Genomic DNA, 18,025 nt, shown 5'->3' on the forward strand with positions numbered 1-18,025 from the left:
GATCCTTCCTTGTGACTGTGTTGAGCTTCCTGTAATCCATGCAAACTCTCCACCCATTTTGCACACGAGTGGGTACTAGCTCTCCTTCAGAATTAGGGACAATGGTAATCCCAGTCTTCTTTGGTACTACATGGATGAGACTCACCCATTTGTTGTCAGAGATGGGGTAGATGACTCCAGTGTCTAAGAGTTTCACAATTTCTTTCTTTATAACCTCCATCATTGGTGGGTTCAGCCTTCTTTGTGCCTCACGAACAGGTTTGCACTCATCCTCCATAAGTATCCGATGCATGCATGTTGAGGGTGATATGCCTTTGATGTCCTCCAAGGTCCACCCAATTGCCTTCTTGTGTTTTCTCAATACCTCAAGGAGCTTTTCTTCTTCTTGTGGGCTGAGCTGGTTGGAAATTATAACTGGAAGTGTATTTCCAGCTCCCAAGAAGGCATATTTGAGGTGTTCTGGTAAGGGCTTCAGATCTGGTGCATTTGCTGTCTTAACTGCAGATTTTTGCTGGTTTACTGATTTGGGCAGATTGCCTGCTGTCTGTCTGGGTGGTCTGGCCAAATCACCTTCTGTTATGTCTGTCTGTCGCAGTGATTTAGGCAGGTCATCTGTTATTGATTCTGGTGATGTGGTCAAATTTAGCCTGGCCTTGTCTGTCTGCTCCAGTGATTTGGGCAAATCAGATTCTGCTTGTCTAGGTGATTTGGGCAGATCATTTGCCACCAACAATGTACAGCAGTCTGCTGTCTTCACTGCTTCCGTCATGGCACAACTGCTGTCCACTTCTCCTTTCCTGTAAAGACCATCATAGAGTAAGTTTTCTTAATCAAAATCAAAAATTTATTGGCTTAAATCATCAATAATATCAAGGCCATAAACAAGAGAAACATCATTGGGGAATTTCATGGTATCATAAACCTTAAACTTGATAACTTCCCCTTCAAACTCTATGGTTAATGTACCATCATGCACATCAATTTTTGTTCTGACTGTGCTCAAGAATGGTCATTCTTAGTTAGTTTTATATAAAAAAATTTTGTAGAAAATTATTTGTGTAATTCTTGACATATGAAACAGCTAGAAAATTAATTATTAAAAAAACATTTTCTAATTAAAAAAAGAATAAGTTATTTTTTAAAAGAAAAATAGCTATCTCTTTCAAAAGATTAAATTATTTTTTAAAATTTAAAAATATTATTAACACCAATAAATTTTTATATATAAATTTATTGATAACTTCTATTTATAATACTACTATCACACAATAAAAAATATATTAAGTTCTTGAAAAACTGCAAACAGATTGTCAATTTTAACACAAAATATGACTGTATTTTAATATAAATTTTGGAGAATCCGTTGGGATCTAACCCCACATGCAACATAAAGTGAATCCTGACTATAGTAACCCAAAATTGAACATTTACAAGTTTGTTTCTACACAGGAAATATTAAATGGGTATTAAATCCTAGGCCAGTTAAAAATAATCAGAATAGTAGCACTCATAGACTATCCGATAGTAAAATCTATCCGGTAGTAAAATATATCTGAATAAATCTGAGAGATTTCAAGTTTTACTCTCTCAATTTCCAGTCCTCCTTTTAAAAAAAAAAAAAAAAAATCAGAATAGTAATACATAAAATCAAGTTGCGAGTTGTGAATGATAAAAATTTGAGAATGGAAACTACTGAATATTGAATTTCAATTAAAGTACAGTTACAGTTAATATCTCCGATCGGCCCGTCACCCCCACTTTAACAATTAAGGTGTTCTAGCAACAGAAAAATGTAATGACGATTTAATGTAGATTCCTAAACCCAACAATTAGAAACGGAACTAAGGCCACCGGCAACAATATATTTTCTGGCCGAGCCTCTTGATTCAGCACATTTTCAACCTGTACACTTCGTTGCCTTGCATTCCTTTTTCTCTGTCCCTCCAGAGATCAAGCATCAAGGGCGCCGAGTGCTTTCATGTCCTCCAAAAAGGCCATATATGAGTCATCAATACTCGGAGTCTTCGAAGCTGATGGCAAGTTTGTGGATTCTGGTTTCATGATGATAGGAGCTGCTGGTCTGGTAGCTACTGCTGCTGCAGTAGAAACTGTTGACTTGGGTTTTGATTTTGGGACAGCAGTCTCTCTTCGTACTCGAACTGAAGCAGGAACCTGAACACACAATAAACTTGATGGTCAAGCACAGAAAAACCATGCTAGTAACAAGAGTTTAGCATAAATGGCGTTTCTCCCCTCCCAGTGCACATGAAACTTCTAAGAGCTATTTTGCAATGTAAAGAAATGGATGGTCAGATGGAAACTTCTAAGCCAAACCTAGCTGGGTGCCACATTATCATAGAAGCAAGGTTCTTAAATCACATCGACCATTTTATAACAATGCCAGACAGAATCTGATAATTCCGTGCACTATACTATAATCCCATTTTTCAGTGACAATTTGCTTCTCTTCATATGTAAATTGATTGGCTCCAATGAATTCTGGGAAGTGAGTTCAGATTTCTATTTTCTAATTATAAACATTTGCAATCACCAATCAATTCTTCCATTTCACAAAATGTCTTGAAACTAATTGCTTGAAAACCTTCAGGCAATTCGCCTTTAGGTTGACTGAGCACAAGCATTTTCTTCTTCTTCAGGCAATTTGCCTCAGGGTTGAACACAATAGAATGGTCTAATTAAGCATTAGTAGCCTTTCTTTTCCTTCATTCAATATCCCAAGGAGAATTTTTTGACCTTTACATCATGTGTATAACAAAACTTTTAAAGGGAGAGAGATCTTATATAAGATGGCTTCATAATAACTAATCAGAGAAATGAACATACCATAGCTGTAAGTTCCGGAGTGTGTTGTGCTAGCGGCCTCTTAACAACAGTAGATGCAGCAGATTTGACATAAGATGGCTTCTGAGGAGCAGTTGGCCGCATAGCAGCATCTTCTTGTTGTAAGGCAGGAGGAGGACCGGGTGGAAGAGGTGGTCTCATCATTGGGGGTGGTCCAGGGGGAGGACCATATGGTGGTCTTGGCATTAGAGGGACCATTACTCCTGGAGGAGCAACTTGACCTGGAAGTCCAGGAGCAACTTGAGCCACTGGTGCCCGCATGCCTGGTGGAGGTGGAGGGGGCGGGGGCAAATGTGATAATCCTGGAGGTAACACATCAGGTTGTATTGTAGGTATCATAGTTGGTCCAGGTACAGGAGGTGGTTGCCGTGGAGGAGGTGGTGGTGGGGGAACCATTTTAACGTTATCCTTGGTTGTTGTCGGATTGTTACCATCAACTTCAGATGACACACCTTCAGACTGATTGCTGGCTGACTTCAGCACCATACCAGGAAGAGGCGGTGGTGGAGAGAGTAGAGTAGGCAACTGAATAGAGAATTGGAGACATTAGCTTTTTACCAAAAAGTGCAAAAGGAGTTTTATATTTCAGTTTACCAACTGTCTGAGTTTGTAAATACCTGCTAAAATCCTTTAGGTTTTGACATATGGACCAAGTGCAGATTAATAATATCAATATTATTATTAATAATAAATTATTATTATTATTTTAATCCAGATTCTGGTGTTATGTGTTCTTCAAATTTAGGTTGCCTCTATGACAAAGCAGTTGCAGAGAAGGTGAAAGATAAGCTCACCTGAACTGTTCCTTTGGAGGTCGGTTCATCTGACAAGGTAGATGAGTTTCTCCCCAATTCAGTTTCACTGGTGCCAGGTGGAGGTGGCTGAGCAGATTGTTGGAGTGGTGGAGGTGGTGGAAGTAAGGTGTGACTTGCAACTTGGTCATTTGGTGGAGGGCCTGGAGGAGGTGGAGGCAGTGAGACACCCAAGCCTGGTGCAGGAGGCTTTGGTGGCATTGGGGGAGGGGGAGGTAGGGGCAAAGAAGTAGGTAGGACAGAGTTATCTCCTGAGGCCAAGGTAGAGCTCTCTGGCAAAGGAGGAGGTGGGGGAGGTGGCGGGGGAGGCACTGCTAAGGCAGCATCTTCTGACTCTGTATTTGAGGATGATGCACCAGCAGATAAGGGAATCCGGGGCCCTGCATGTCAAAATCAAATCAAAGTTAAAACACACCGACACATACAGAGCACATAATAACATATTCAAGCAGTAAAATGAGAGATAAAAAGGACCTATGGATGACTTGTACATGGGAGGCTTTCCCGGTGGTGGAGCCCCAGTAGGATTCAGTGTAGGGTGATAGTAGACAGAGTCCTGCAACCAAAAATTTGGTAAATGTAAGACCATAGGAGAGCAAAATAGGACTTATATATTATTGAGGTGAGTCCACATACTTCAGGTTTAGGATGCTTAACTCTCTCTTCCTCTTCTGCAGATGTTCTCCTCCGAGGTGGCCCCAAATGGCTGTAATAGCATACACACTTCAGTTCATCAATAAAACAAAAGATGTTAAAATTAAATTTGCTGCCACAGAAATAAAAGAATAAGAAAATAGGGACAATTTACCTGAACATGACTGGGGTCTCGCCCTTCTCCTTCATCTTCTCTTCATACTCCTTTTCAAGGTATTAAAGGAAACTTGTTATTATATTTATAACCAGCATTTGATCTTCTTATTCCTTATCTACTTTTTTTTCTATTTAATTCCATCTATAAAACATCATGAGCTGAGTAATTATAGAACCATACTAATTCTTAAAATTATGGGTCCATTAAAACTTCTTCAGAAAATGTTATTATTAATATTTTTGCTTGCTGCATTTCAAGTATATAACACAATGCTAAAGAACTTATTCACCTTTCCTATTGATGAATGTTAGTAATCCCATAAAAGCAGTCAACTGTCAACCATTCATCAACTGTATGCCGTTTCTGCTATAATTAAATGTCTTTGTCTTGATCCAGATATATACCACCTTGTAATTTTTTTTGTTTGAAACGATATGAAAATAAAATGAGGAGCAGAAAACATAGCATCTTAGCAATTACCTTTCTCTTTTTCAAAACCATGTTAAGTGTATCCTCAAGTTGTCTTTTTTTGTGTTTTCTTGCTTTATCCAAAGCACCATCAGCCTCTGCACCAATTATTGGGACACAAAGGTAAGCTTGAATAGGAAAAGGCTAGCATAGCAAATTTCATATCCAAGTCACATGCAAAAAAGCATAGTCCAGATGAGCACAACAGTAAGAGAAGTCATAGAAAAGTGGGATAAATATCAAATAAAAATTAATATAGCATGAAAAAGTGCCCAAAGAATGGATCTTGTAGGAAGGTTTTTTCCCCTTCTTTTTTTTTTCCCTGGTAAAGTGCATTTTACTAACTATAAGCTTCAATAGTTACAGAATAACCCAATAGCAGTATTTTTTGTGAACAATAAAATCAATACCCATAGCAGCTACTCAAAAAGCATCCCACCAAATCAATAACCATAGCAGCTACTCAAAAAGCATCCCACCAAACCAAACATACAGGCTCTTGTACACATGCCCAGGTACAGACATCCATAGATGGATAATGGATTAAATCAATCCCTACTTGCTTCCTCAGTTATTTTAGTAAATTAAAATACTAGACGTTTGGTTGGATACATGCAATATCAAGACCTATTGGCAATCATCAGATTTGAACTTGTTAGTTCTATGATCTTCCATGAACTGAAAATTCAACTTTCACACACTTAAATTTCTCAAGATAAAAGTAAATCTGGTGCCTCATAGCAAAGAAAGCTTATTCATACTTGAATTAATGTTTATGAGAACTGTCACTAAATTATGATTTGTTACACACAATACCAGGAAGAAGTCACTTGGATGGAAAATCCACTGCCACGTGTTATATAGAATATAAAATTGGTTTAGAATAGTCATGCTTCTGAGGGAATTGAACATCTACTATCAGAGCATAATATTCTATCCATGCTTTGATCTCTACTTCCATAACCTTAAAAACAGCTATTAATGACTGCTGATTATGATTACAAGCATTGAAATATAACACTCTTTATTCAAAATGTTGAGCAAAATATCTTTCAGTTGAAAAAAAGAAATGCTCAAGTGGCTTACGACTTACTCATCATTTCTAGCTTTTCTATTTGCTCCCTAAGCACCTCAGGATCCTTCTTCAAAATACCCACCTCCCTTACCTTCTTTCTTTCTTTTTTGTTCTGTTACATTCAATACAAAACTTCAGAAGTTTGACAATTTGTAGAACAATGCATCGGATTTTCAATAATCCAAATCCAACAACATTACTTGGAGCAACAAAACACGTAGGCATGCATGTGTCATGAAATCACAAAAGCAATAATTAAAATAACAATTATGAAGAAACTCCAGAATCAGAGTAAAAGTAGGCGTTCTTCCACTACGCTCCTTCTGGTGCTCATGAAATTCTGGACTATTTGGGCAACGTTTGAAAAGGCACGTAAATTTCTAAAAACCACCCAATTTCCAAATTTCTCCAGAGCAATTGGAGTAAAATATCAATTACTGATTGCACAAACAAAAATTCAAATTTCTTCGTTACTGCTATCTTTTCTCTGTACTTAGCGATTCAGCTCCAAAATCCAGTTAAAGAAAAAAAAATCGATGATAAAATTAACCACAACCAACTTCCGGCATTTAAGAAAAGTGGAAAATAAATATGAAATTACCCGCTTTAATTCCTTCTTGCGGAGCTCCTTGCGATAGGCATCAGTGGGGTTCATAACTTTACCTCCTTTCGTCGTCTTCATCTTGCAAATAGAAAAACTGAAGAACTCTCTTCTTCTCTATATATATATGTCTCCTCAAAGAAAAGCAAAAAAAAAATTCTAAAATTAGCGACAATAATGATACAGAAACGAGTTTGTGATTGTTCAATGTGGATTTTGGGAAATCAATCAAAGCGAAGATTGTTGCAGAAACCCTTCCTAGCTGCCTGTTCTGTGGCTTAATATCTAAATTAATAGGACGTAGCTTAACATCTAAAGTGATCAAAATTCTATATCAGATCGGGTTCGAGTCGGGACTATGCTAATAAGCCCATCTTGCAATGTTCCGGCCTTACGGGCCGGAGCTATCAATTTCTTTTCCTTTAAAAACATAAATCCGCTATTATTTAAAGGAATTTAAAAAAATAATTTTTTGAAAATTCTCATATTTAATAAAATTAATTATTTAAAATTTTAATTCTTTTAAATTTTTATGAAAATTAATTTTAAATTAAAAGTAAATTTTATCAAAATTATTACAATTTTATAAAAAATAATTTTTATTTAAAGTTAATTACATCAAAATTATTTAATTCATTTTTAATTTTTTTTAAAATTTTTTTATTCTTATTATTTTTTTTAATTAATAATTACTATTTATAAAAATTATTTTAATTTAATAGTGATTATTAATACGTAATATATTTATAATTAATATTAAAATTTTATTATATTATTTTATTAATTAAAAAAATAATTTTATATTTTTAATTTTTAAAAATGATATAAAATTTAAAATTTAAATATTAAAAAATATTAATGATGATCTGAGATCCAATAGAATAGGGTTTTACCAGGGTTTTGTGTTACAGAATAAGACTTAAAACTTTCTGAGGAGGGGACTCCTCTTTTATACATTGTCTTGCTTGCTGGTGACGTGTAAAGGTCTCTCCAGGATTGGGCCACGCGTCTCTGCCATACAGATTCGGGTGTACTAGGGTATCAGCTGCCTGCTACATGCGTAACGGCCTCTGATTCTCCTCATGCGTACGTTCGAGCGGATCTGCCAGGCTGTCTGGTGAGTACTGTTCTGGACCCCGGGCTGGGCCGAGAGTTGGGCTGGACGCTGGGCCTGAGAGGGGTCTGCTGGTCAGGGATCAGGCTGGACTGAGTAAGGAAGCTTGATCGAGCCCGGCCCGGAAGCTGGAATGAGCCAGGCTTGTTGGGGGGTATCAAGTACGTGGGCCTCTGTGTCATGGGCCTTTGGCTGTGGTCAAGCCCCTGTTCTGGGGTGAAGAAATCCAGCGGTCATCAATTGCCCCTTCACCTTCTCGGGAGTTATTGCTCCAACTGCCGAGGGGGTGAATATCAAGTACCATCATGGCCGCGCCTGTTCGTGTCCAGGTGTCTTTATAATACTCTTTCATTTTTTTATCTTTGCGCAGTTTCTGAATCCTATCTGCTCTTTCCTCTTTCGGACTTTTCTTTATTCTCCGCGTTCTCGATTATTTTTGCTTTCCTGTCATTGTTATCTGGACATGTCTTTTCTTTCCTTTCTCATGAACATCTTTTAAGGATTCTGACAGCATTAATTGAGAATTCGGCTCTGCCTTGTCCTGCAAAACATAAACTTTTGGATATATATATTAACCTCACCTCTTTACCATTCCCAGGCACTTTGTTGGAACAGAGAGATTTTCTTGTTTTATCTGTGAAGGATCCATTTGGTGCCTTCTTCAAGCGGGCGAAGGCGAGCTTGATATTACATTGCTGTGTTGCCCCAGGAATTTGTTTTAATCTTACTTTTATCATCTCGACGGAAAATTGTACTAACTTATCTCTGTTTTGGGACTCTTTCGTAGTACCTGAGACGAAGATGAGTCAATTCAAAATTTCAGAGGAGTGGATGTTACCTCTAAGGAGTTTGAATATTGCTTTGGGGATCCGTCTGGTAGGGCGGTCGATGGGTGGGACCATTCGGCGAGTTGCTGAAATTATTTTGCCCAGATCTTCTGGCCGACCTCCCCGTTGCTGCCTTCTTTGGATATAAATGGAAGGGGCTCAAGTGCTCGGCTTGTTGTTTTCCTTGATGTGAAGCACCAGTATTATTAGTCTCTTTGATGTGAAGTACCAGTATTATGCGAGACTGAGACCTGCTACACTCAGTCAAGCTTCTGCTGGTACCTTCACACGTTAGCCCAGCGATCCTCCTGAGGTCGTAATCTGAAGCCCGTGTTTTTTTATGCGTGATATACACACAGCATATGACATGTGAGTTTGTCACGCGTATCACACTTGGGCAACCGAATGCCGACCTACAGAGGATCCATGGGAAACGCTTATGAGGATTAACTTCTTGGCTTTCTGCAGCTCTTTCTGCCAAACTCACATATCGAGCTGCGAGAGTTTCTCCGAACCGAAGACCGAAGTAGTAGGATAGGTGATAACGATGTAATTGTTGATGATGATGTATATGGTTATGTAAATCCTTTAAGGATAGTCTTTCGTCCCGTAGTGTAGGCCTTTGTAACGTGCTGTAATGTGCTTTTCTTTTAATGAAGTTCTCGTTTTCGTTCATACTTGAGTTGTTCTTTCTCTACCATGGATGGAGTACTGAAACTGCTTTTCTTCGTAGCTTTAACTGAAATTTGTTTTTTCCGAGCTGAACTAACTGTATTCGTGAGCCGGACTTCGGATCCATTTAGCCAACTGGGCTTTCATATTTCCAAACTGGGTTGTCCGACCGATCTATGAGCTTGGTCTCTACTTAGATGAATTGAGCTTTGAGTCTCCTTCATCCGGGCTCTCAGGTGCGTTGTCCGAGCTAGACTAGCCGACCTGAGAGCTCTGTCTTTCGCTTAGTAAAATGAGCTCTGGGTTTCCTTTAGCTGGCCGGGCTCTCAGGTCATGTTGTCCGAGCTGGACTGTTCCGACCTATGAGCTCGGCTTCTGATGAGTTGAACTCTAAGCTCTCAGCTCAGTATAGATCCGAGGTACCCTTGTTTTAACAAGTCAAATCTTATATATTCTATGTGATGAGTAGGTCTAACCTTGGTGAAGTGATGAATCTTGTGGGTTAAGTTGTCTTGGCTGGAGATCAGGTCTGAACAAGTTGGGCTTGCCTGGGCCTTTAAGTGATGGGCTATCATTGTGGACCTGGCCCTTGGTAGATGTAGACAAGCCCAATCGATCATCCTTTTGCCCCTTTACCTTCTCTCCGGTTATTACTTAACCGTTGAGAGGGTAAACTTCGAGAGCAATTAATGATCGCGCCGCTCCAAGACAAAACTGTTCAGATCAACGTTCCGTCTCATCATTGCCTTTCATTTCGAATTCCTTCTGTCTTCCGAAGAAATTAGCGCTCTTCTGCTCTCTGTCTTCCTGCGACTCCCTTTGCGTTTTTCACCTTATTGTGTTCTCAGGTACGCTCCCTTGTTCTTCAATGGCAAGTTCAAAGCTTCCTGATGTTGTTAACCTTGAGTCGCGTATTACGTCTTCCAATATAACTGATTACATCTCCCGGAGGCTTCTAGATACTCCGTTGTATTTTATTCGAGCACCTCGTCCAAATGAGAGGATAGTTCTTCCCTACCCTCCCCCTCCTGGTTTAGTGGATCCCCAAGAGGGTCGTAGCATAGTGTTTTTCCTAAAGCAGAGAGAATTTGGTCTACCATTTCCTTTTTCCCCTTTCTTTGTTGAGGTCTTTGAATACTTTGGGGTAACTCCTCGAATGTTATCCCCAAATTCCATTTTATTCATGTCCTGTTTCGAGTCTATCTGTCTGTGTTGGGGTTTCACACCTACGGCCTGTCTGTTTGTTACTTTTTTCCGCCTGGTTAGGGCGAAGCAAAACTTCTATTACTTTTCCCCCCGCAATGGGCTATCTCTTCTTATGGGCTACAAGGATTCTATAAAGGGGTGGATAGAGAATTTCCTTGTGGCAGAGCTGAAACTAGGGTCCTGCCGATCGTGGGATGTGGGCCTAAGTTGGGGGGAGATCTTTCCGGGCTGTAATGATCTGCCCGAATTGAGTCTTATTGAGCAGGTTGGGCTGCTTCGACTGACTTCCGTTGAGAGGAAGTATGATGTCGAGAAGTGTATGTTTGCGGCCAACCTTAGGGATATCCAGGACACGGGTATAGTGCTTTGTCCGGCTATTCTGTTTCTTCGTTGTTAAGAATATCAGGTAATATGCTGATTCTGTATAACTTCTTATTTTTTGCAGCTTCTGAGGTTAAAATGGACGGCATCAAATTCCCCAAGAACCTTGACCTGTCTCGGGAGAACATGCACGCAATTTTTGACGCCTTCGGGGATGGGCGTTCTGTAACTGAGATTGCTATAGAGCTAGCTCAGGTCGCTTCCTCCGAGAAGGTCAGCCGGCCTTCTGGTAAAGCTTCTTCTCGAGCTTCCAAGCCGAGCTCTCACAGCACTAAATCAGCTCAGCCATCTAGCCATGGTGGGTTGAGCTCAAAGTCTACTGAACAAGTGGGACAGGGTGCTGCCCATTCTACTGAGGAGGTGTCAAGGGGAAAGTTTAAGTCCCCTGCTGAAGACAAGGAGACCTCTGGGACGGGGATGGAGATCATCCTCCTAGGGGATCAAAGTCCAGAGGTTTCTGGTGAAAGTGCCCCTGCCCCTGTGAGGACTGAACCTGAGGGTTCTGAGGGCATTCCAGCAAAGATCGGAGGCAAGCGCCCAGCCTCTTCTGGAAAATCTGCCTCTTCTCCTGTCCGGAAGAAGTCCAGGGTTGCAACAGGATCTTCTCCAGCTCTTCCTCCCATTGGGAAAGGGAAAGGTGTTGCTGCTGACCCGTCATTGCCTTCTCCTGGCAATTCTCTAAAGACGTCGGGTATTACATCCGAGTCTCCGGCCAGTGCTGTTGCCGACCTTCTTAGGGAGCAAATGTTTGGTGGAGCCACAGAGGCCTCGGATCCACGCCTTCTTGCTCTGACCGGCCTTTTAGCCAGCTTTACCAAGGAGCAAGCATCCTTCCAGTCTCGCTCTCGTGAGGAGCTCGGATCGTCCATTAGGGAGATGCTTCTAATGGTAAGTCATTTTTCCCCCTCCTTTCAGTTTGCTTTGTTTCTTTTTCTTGATGGTTGCGTTTTCATGTTAGGTGACGGGCCTCTTTATGGAGGTGGATGTCCGTGATCGCTCCCTCCGAGAGTCCGTAGATCGCCGAATTGAAGAGGCACGTCTGGAGGAGAATATATCTGCCACCAGTGATGCGAGGGGCAATTTGGTAGCTGCTCGGGAGCAAATCCAGTCCCTCCAGGTGGAATTGCATTCTGCGTTGGAGGCCCTCAGAAAGGCTGAAGAGAAAACAGCCGAGACAGCAAAGCATACCTCGTCCTTAGAAGATGAGTTGTCTCGGACTCGCAATGTTCTCCAGGAGGCTGATGAGAGGGCAGCTACCTTGGAGGTTCGCTGTAGAGGAGTGCTAGAGCAGCTGTCCTCTATGACAGAGGCTCTCAAGGAGAGAGATGAGGCCGTTAGCCAGAAAGCTGAAGTCCAGCGCCAATTTGATGCCTTAAAGGCTGATCTCGAAGGACTTCAGACTCATCTGGAGGAAGTAAAGGCTCAGAGAGAGACGGCTTTAGCTCGGGTGCAGGTCCTTGAGCAAGAGTTGAGCACAAGCTCTGACCGTATCAGAGACTTGACTTCCTCGGCTGAAGAGTTCGACCTTCGCCAACAACAGCTGAAAAATGAAGTCAGAGTTTTGGAATGTAAATGTTTAGCCCTGCTTGAGGTGGTAAAGTATGCCGAAGGGAAGGCTCAGCTGAAGCGCGATCAGTACATAGCGGAGTATCAGGAGTCTGATGAGCTAAAGGGTAAAATTGAGCAGGCCTGTGAAGCTCATCTTCAGGACTAGAAAGATTCTTCTGAGTTTGAGGAATTTGTAGCCGAGGCTTGTGAAGAACATCTTGATGAGTATAAAGCTTCTAGTGAAATGAAACAGGCTATCTTTGATAAGGCCTACCGCATGTATGTAACTGGCTACAATCGCGGTTTAAGAGAAGCTAGACAGGCTCCTGATATTCCTTTGGCCAAGCTTCGTAGGCGCGAAGTGGACTCAGATGGCGAGTCAGTGCTATATGGGGAGGATGATTTCCCTTTGCCCCGAGAAGATTGCCGGAGGGACCGAGATCGGCCAGCTGAGTCTTCTTCAGAGGGATCCGAGCTAGGGTCGGAGGAAGACGACCCTGATTCTGTGAAAGAAAGCCTTCACCCTGGGTCAGATGTTGCCCCTGCCATTGAGAGCTCTGGTCCAAAGGACACCGAGCTTCCTTCAGGGGTGGCTGTAAATAGAAATAGTGAGGGTGTTCTTATAGATGTAAGTCCTTTAAGGACTATTCATCCTCCTTCCTCACCGGAGAAATAAATTGTAATAGTTATTAATGGAATATTAGTTTCCTTTTTGTTTTTCATATTCTTTGACATTTATCTTTACTCTTCGTATGTGTAATGTAGACTTCATATGTTTATTCAGAAGCTCTAAATTAATCTTAAGTTGTGAGTTCAGCTCTTAGCTGTCGTCTGAGAGATCAAATCTCGTACCCATTTGATGGCAACTGTCATGCTAGTTTTTGACTTCTAGTCCTTCTTTCTTCGTTGTGACTTTGTATATTTATTTTAAATAAACTGATTTAGGCTTTTGATTATAGCCTTAGTATCCTCCTAAGGATTTATGAGTTCTTCTATGGAGGGAGCTCGGCCTTTGTTTTTGGCTTTCGTATCTTGATCTTTTGAAGAAATGAATCTATCCGAGCTAGGAGCTCGGTCTTGGGCTTATCGGTCCGAGCTGGGAGCTCGACCTCTCTCTCTTTTTTTTTTTTTTTTTTTTTTTTTTTTTTTTTCGGCAGCGCCGGACCTCTCTATGTTTGTGAGGTCGGAAATATAGTTTTGTAAGTTGTTCCTGCATAAAGTTATGGGAAATTTTCATTTTTTTGGGGGGCCCTGAAGTCCTTCACCAACTATTCTTACCTTCAGGAGGTCTTACGAGATCCTGGCTGTGCCGGGGTGACCTTGGGGCCTCACCGGCTATCCTTTATTTTGTTCTTCCGGGAGTTCTACGGGATCCCGGTCTTCTTCTTTACTGAGGTCTCTATGTCTTAGGGAGGTTTTCTTTTGCCAGGAGATCTTGGGAATCCTGGTCTTGTAATTCCGGGACGACCTATCCTGGTCTTGTAATTCCGGGACGACCTTGGGGATCCCGGTCTTCTACCTCCAGGAGGTCTCTATGTCTCAAGGAGGTCTTCTTAGTGCCAGGAGATCTTGGGGATCCTGGTCTTGCATCTGGGAGATCTTGGGGATCCCGGTCTTCTACCTCCAGGAGGTCTCTATGTCTCAAGGAGGTTTTCTAGTGCCAGGAGATCTTGGGGATCCTGGTCTTCTGCCTCACCGAGGTCTCTATGTCTCAGTAAGGTTTTCTAGTGCCAGGAGATCTTGGGGATCCTGGTCTTCTGTCCGGGAGATCTTGGGGATCCCAGTCTTCTACCTCCAGGAGGTCTCTAGTGCCAGGAGATCTTGGGGATCCTGGTCTTGTATCCGGGAGATCTTGGGGATCCCGGTCTTCTACCTCTAGGAGGTCTCTATGTCTCAAGGAGGTCTTCTTTCGCCAGGAGATGTTGGGGATCCTAGTCTTCTACCTCCAGGAGGTCTCTAGTGCCAGGAGATCTTGGGGATCCTGGTCTTGTATCCGGGAGATCTTGGGGATCCCGGTCTTCTACCTCCAGGAGGTCTCTATGTCTCAAGGAGGTCTTCTTTCGCCAGGAGATCTTGGGGATCCTGGTCTTGTGTCCGGGAGATCTTGGGGATCCCGGTCTTCTACCTCCAGGAGGTCTCTATGTCTCAAGGAGGTTTTCTTTCGCCAGGAGATCTTGGAGATCCTGGTCTTGTATCCGGGAGATCTTGGGGATCCCGGTCTTCTACCTCCAGGAGGTCTCTATGTCTCAAGGAGGTTTTCTAGTGCCAGGAGATCTTGGGGATCCTGGTCTTCTGCCTCACCGAGGTCTCTATGTCTCAAGGAGGTCTTCTTAGTGCCAGGAGATCTTGGGGATCCTGGTCTTGCATCCGGGAGATCTTGGGGATCCCGGTCTTCTACCTCCAGGAGGTCTCTATGTCTCAAGGAGGTTTTCTAGTGCCAGGAGATCTTGGGGATCCTGGTCTTCTGCCTCACCGAGGTCTCTATGTCTCAGTAAGGTTTTCTAGTGCCAGGAGATCTTGGGAATCCTGGTCTTCTGTCCGGGAGATCTTGGGGATCCCAGTCTTCTACCTCCAGGAGGTCTCTAGTGCCAGGAGATCTTGGGGATCCTGGTCTTGTATCCGGGAGATCTTGGGGATCCCGGTCTTCTACCTCCAGGAGGTCTCTATGTCTCAAGGAGGTCTTCTTTCGCCAGGAGATCTTGGGGATCCTGGTCTTGTGTCCGGGAGATCTTGGGGATCCCGGTCTTCTACCTCTAGGAGGTCTCTATGTCTCAAGGAGGTCTTCTTTCGCCAGGAGATCTTGGGGATCCTGGTCTTGCATCCGGGAGATCTTGGGGATCCCGGTCTTCTACCTCCAGGAGGTCTCTATGTCTCAAGGAGGTTTTCTTTCGCCAGGAGATCTTGGGGATCCTGGTCTTGCATCCGGGAGATCTTGGGGATCCCGGTCTTCTACCTCCAGGAGGTCTCTATGTCTCAAGGAGGTTTTCTAGTGCCAGGAGATCTTGGGGATCCTGGTCTTCTGCCTCACCGAGGTCTCTATGTCTCAAGGAGGTCTTCTTAGTGCCAGGAGATCTTGGGGATCCTGGTCTTGCATCCGGGAGATCTTGGGGATCCCGGTCTTCTACCTCCAGGAGGTCTCTATGTCTCAAGGAGGTTTTCTAGTGCCAGGAGATCTTGGGGATCCTGGTCTTCTGCCTCACCGAGGTCTCTATGTCTCAGTAAGGTTTTCTAGTGCCAGGAGATCTTGGGGATCCTGGTCTTCTGTCCGGGAGATCTTGGGGATCCCAGTCTTCTACCTCCAGGAGGTCTCTAGTGCCAGGAGATCTTGGGGATCCTGGTCTTGTATCCGGGAGATCTTGGGGATCCCGGTCTTCTACCTCCAGGAGGTCTCTATGTCTCAAGGAGGTCTTCTTTCGCCAGGAGATCTTGGGGATCCTGGTCTTGTGTCCGGGAGATCTTGGGGATCCCGGTCTTCTACCTCCAGGAGGTCTCTATGTCTCAAGGAGGTCTTCTTTCGCCAGGAGATCTTGGGGATCCTGGTCTTGCATCCGGGAGATCTTGGGGATCCCGGTCTTCTACCTCCAGGAGGTCTCTATGTCTCAAGGAGGTTTTCTTTCGCCAGGAGATCTTGGGGATCCTGGTCTTGCATCCGGGAGATCTTGGGGATCCCGGTCTTCTACCTCCAGGAGGTCTCTATGTCTCAAGGAGGTTTTCTAGTGCCAGGAGATCTTGGGGATCCTGGTCTTCTGCCTCACCGAGGTCTCTATGTCTCAGTAAGGTTTTCTAGTGCCAGGAGATCTTGGGGATCCTGGTCTTCTGTCCGGGAGATCTTGGGGATCCCAGTCTTCTACCTCCAGGAGGTCTCTATGTCTCAAGGAGGTCTTCTTTCGCCAGGAGATCTTGGGGATCCTGGTCTTGTGTCCGGGAGATCTTGGGGATCCCGGTCTTCTACCTCCAGGAGGTCTCTTTGTCTCAAGGAGGTCTTCTTTCGCCAGGAGATCTTGGGGATCCTGGTCTTGTGTCCGGGAGATCTTGGGGATCCCGGTCTTCTACCTCCAGGAGGTCTCTATGTCTCAAGGAGGTCTTCTTTCGCCAGGAGATCTTGGGGATCCTGGTCTTGCATCCGGGAGATCTTGGGGATCCCGGTCTTCTAGTTTTGTTCTTTCTTTTTCAAAGAGAAGTAACATTCTTAATGGAGATAACATCAATGCGTAAAGAATGGCGTTATTTTATTTATTTGTGCCTTTCAGAGTACACTATTTTTCTTTACATATATTTCAAGGGAAGTACCTTTTTAAGTGCTGGATGTTCCAGGCGTGGGGCTCGGGGTTTCCTTGCATATCTTCAATTCGGTATACCCCGGGCTTAACCACTTTTGTCACCTTGAATGGACCTTCCCAGGTCGGTGCTAGCTTGCCTGCGGCTGCTCTTTTTCCTGTAGCTTCCAAGTTTCTTAAAGTCAGGTCTCCCACCTTTAAGCTTCTTTCTCTGACCTTTTGATTATAATATCTTGCCGCTCGTTGTTGATAAGCAGCAGTTCGGACTTGTGCTTCTTCCCTAACTTCTTCAAGAGCATCCAGGTTGCTTCTTAACTTGTCCCCATTAGTGTCCTCGCTGAGAAATTGAACTCGATGAGTGGGGATCTGTAATTCAACTGGAACTACGGCCTCTGTACCGTAAGCGAGTGCGAACGGTGTTTCCTTAGTGGGTGCTCTGGGAGTAGTTCGGAGTGCCCATAGGATACTATTGAGTTCTTCTGCCCAGTTTTCCTTTGCACCATCCAGCCGCTTTTTTAATCCTTGGAGGATTGCTCTGTTAGTGACTTTCGTTTGACCATTGGTCTGAGGATGGGCCACGGAGGAGAACTTATGCCATATGCCCACGTTCGTCGTGAAGGTTTTGAAAGTGTTGCAGTCAAATTGTCTGCCGTTGTCTGAGATAAGCACTCTGGGTATGCCAAATCTGCAGATGATATGCCCCCATACGAAATCTATCATCTTTCTGGCTGTGATTGTTGCTATTGCTTCTGCCTCTGGCCATTTCGAGAAGTATTCCACAGCTACCACTACAAATTTTCTTTGCCCCGTAGTCTTGGGGAAAGGGCCCAGGATGTCAATTCCCCATTGCGAGAAAGGCCATGGACTGGATATGCTTGCTTGAGGAGTGGCAGGGGTCCTGATGGCATTAGCAAATCTCTGACATACGTCGCACCTTCGGACAAACTCTTCTGCTTCTTTCTTAACAGTGGGCCAGTAGTATCCTTGCCTGAATATTTTGTTAGCTAATGTCTCTGCTCCCTCGTGAGCCCCACATAGGCCTCTATGTATTTCCTCCATTACCTTTGCAGCTTCTTCCGGACTTACACATCGGAGCCATGGGCTGGACTTCCCCTTTCTGTACAAAGTTCCCCTTATTACTTGGTAGTTGGCAGCTCGAGCTGCTATCTTTCTGGCTTCGTCTTTGTTTTCAGGGAGTTCGCCCTTCTCCAAATATTTCAGATAGGGGCTCATCCAAGTTGGGCTCTGGTCCACCTGCAGTACCGTGTTTGTCTTCTTGAAAGCAGGTGTGCGGATATGCTGTATGTATACTTCGTCAGGGAGCTGCTCTAATTCTTCTTTGGTCAATCGACTAAGCAGGTCTGCCTCCTC

General features: G+C 43.4%; 2 protein-coding genes across 4 annotated transcripts; one reads left to right on the forward strand and one right to left on the reverse strand.

Moving 5' to 3' along the window:
• Window positions 1-1,675: 1,675 nt before the first annotated feature.
• LOC110600037 (protein EARLY FLOWERING 5) lies at window positions 1,676-6,935 on the reverse strand. Of its 3 annotated transcripts, XM_021736724.2 has the most exons (9): window positions 6,630-6,935; window positions 6,047-6,140; window positions 4,966-5,051; window positions 4,483-4,532; window positions 4,311-4,380; window positions 4,149-4,230; window positions 3,657-4,054; window positions 2,845-3,387; window positions 1,676-2,172 (listed from the first exon to the last, which is right to left on the reverse strand). In XM_021736724.2, exons 1-9 carry the CDS (start codon window positions 6,708-6,710, stop codon window positions 1,951-1,953), a joined length of 1,626 nt encoding a protein of 541 aa, XP_021592416.1. In that variant the 5' UTR covers window positions 6,711-6,935; the 3' UTR covers window positions 1,676-1,950. The 3 variants fall into 3 exon arrangements, with proteins under 3 accessions (XP_021592416.1, XP_021592417.1, XP_043806558.1); XM_021736725.2 differs by lacking the exon at window positions 6,047-6,140 and having other exon boundaries at window positions 6,630-6,930; XM_043950623.1 differs by lacking the exons at window positions 4,966-5,051; window positions 6,047-6,140; window positions 6,630-6,935 and adding an exon at window positions 4,775-4,959.
• LOC122721750 (dynactin subunit 1-like) lies at window positions 6,807-13,175 on the forward strand. The gene is made up of 7 exons (XM_043950411.1): window positions 6,807-6,897; window positions 10,894-10,901; window positions 11,025-11,358; window positions 11,461-11,654; window positions 11,788-12,316; window positions 12,911-13,005; window positions 13,143-13,175. Exons 1-7 carry the CDS (start codon window positions 6,807-6,809, stop codon window positions 13,173-13,175), a joined length of 1,284 nt encoding a protein of 427 aa, XP_043806346.1.
• The last annotated feature ends 4,850 nt before the right edge of the window (window positions 13,176-18,025 follow it).

Source organism: Manihot esculenta, chromosome 14 (genome assembly GCF_001659605.2).
Source record: "Manihot esculenta cultivar AM560-2 chromosome 14, M.esculenta_v8, whole genome shotgun sequence".
Taxonomy (NCBI): Eukaryota; Viridiplantae; Streptophyta; class Magnoliopsida; order Malpighiales; family Euphorbiaceae; genus Manihot; species Manihot esculenta.

Excerpts from the sequence above, each read along its gene's own strand:
- LOC110600037 (XM_021736724.2), bottom strand. The coding sequence starts at position 6,710 with ATGAAGACGACGAAAGGAGGTAAAGTTATGAACCCCACTGATGCCTAT. Across the intron at positions 3,388-3,656 it reads CCTCCAAAGGAACAGTTCAG|TTGCCTACTCTACTCTCTCC; the intron begins GTGAGCTTATCT and ends TTCTCTATTCAG. Across the intron at positions 2,173-2,844 it reads CTCCGGAACTTACAGCTATG|GTTCCTGCTTCAGTTCGAGT; the intron begins GTATGTTCATTT and ends TTGTGTGTTCAG.
- LOC122721750 (XM_043950411.1), top strand. The coding sequence starts at position 6,807 with ATGATACAGAAACGAGTTTGTGATTGTTCAATGTGGATTTTGGGAAAT. Across the intron at positions 11,359-11,460 it reads CATTCCAGCAAAGATCGGAG|GGAAAGGTGTTGCTGCTGAC; the intron begins GCAAGCGCCCAG and ends CCATTGGGAAAG. Across the intron at positions 11,655-11,787 it reads CCAGCTTTACCAAGGAGCAA|GTGACGGGCCTCTTTATGGA; the intron begins GCATCCTTCCAG and ends TTTTCATGTTAG.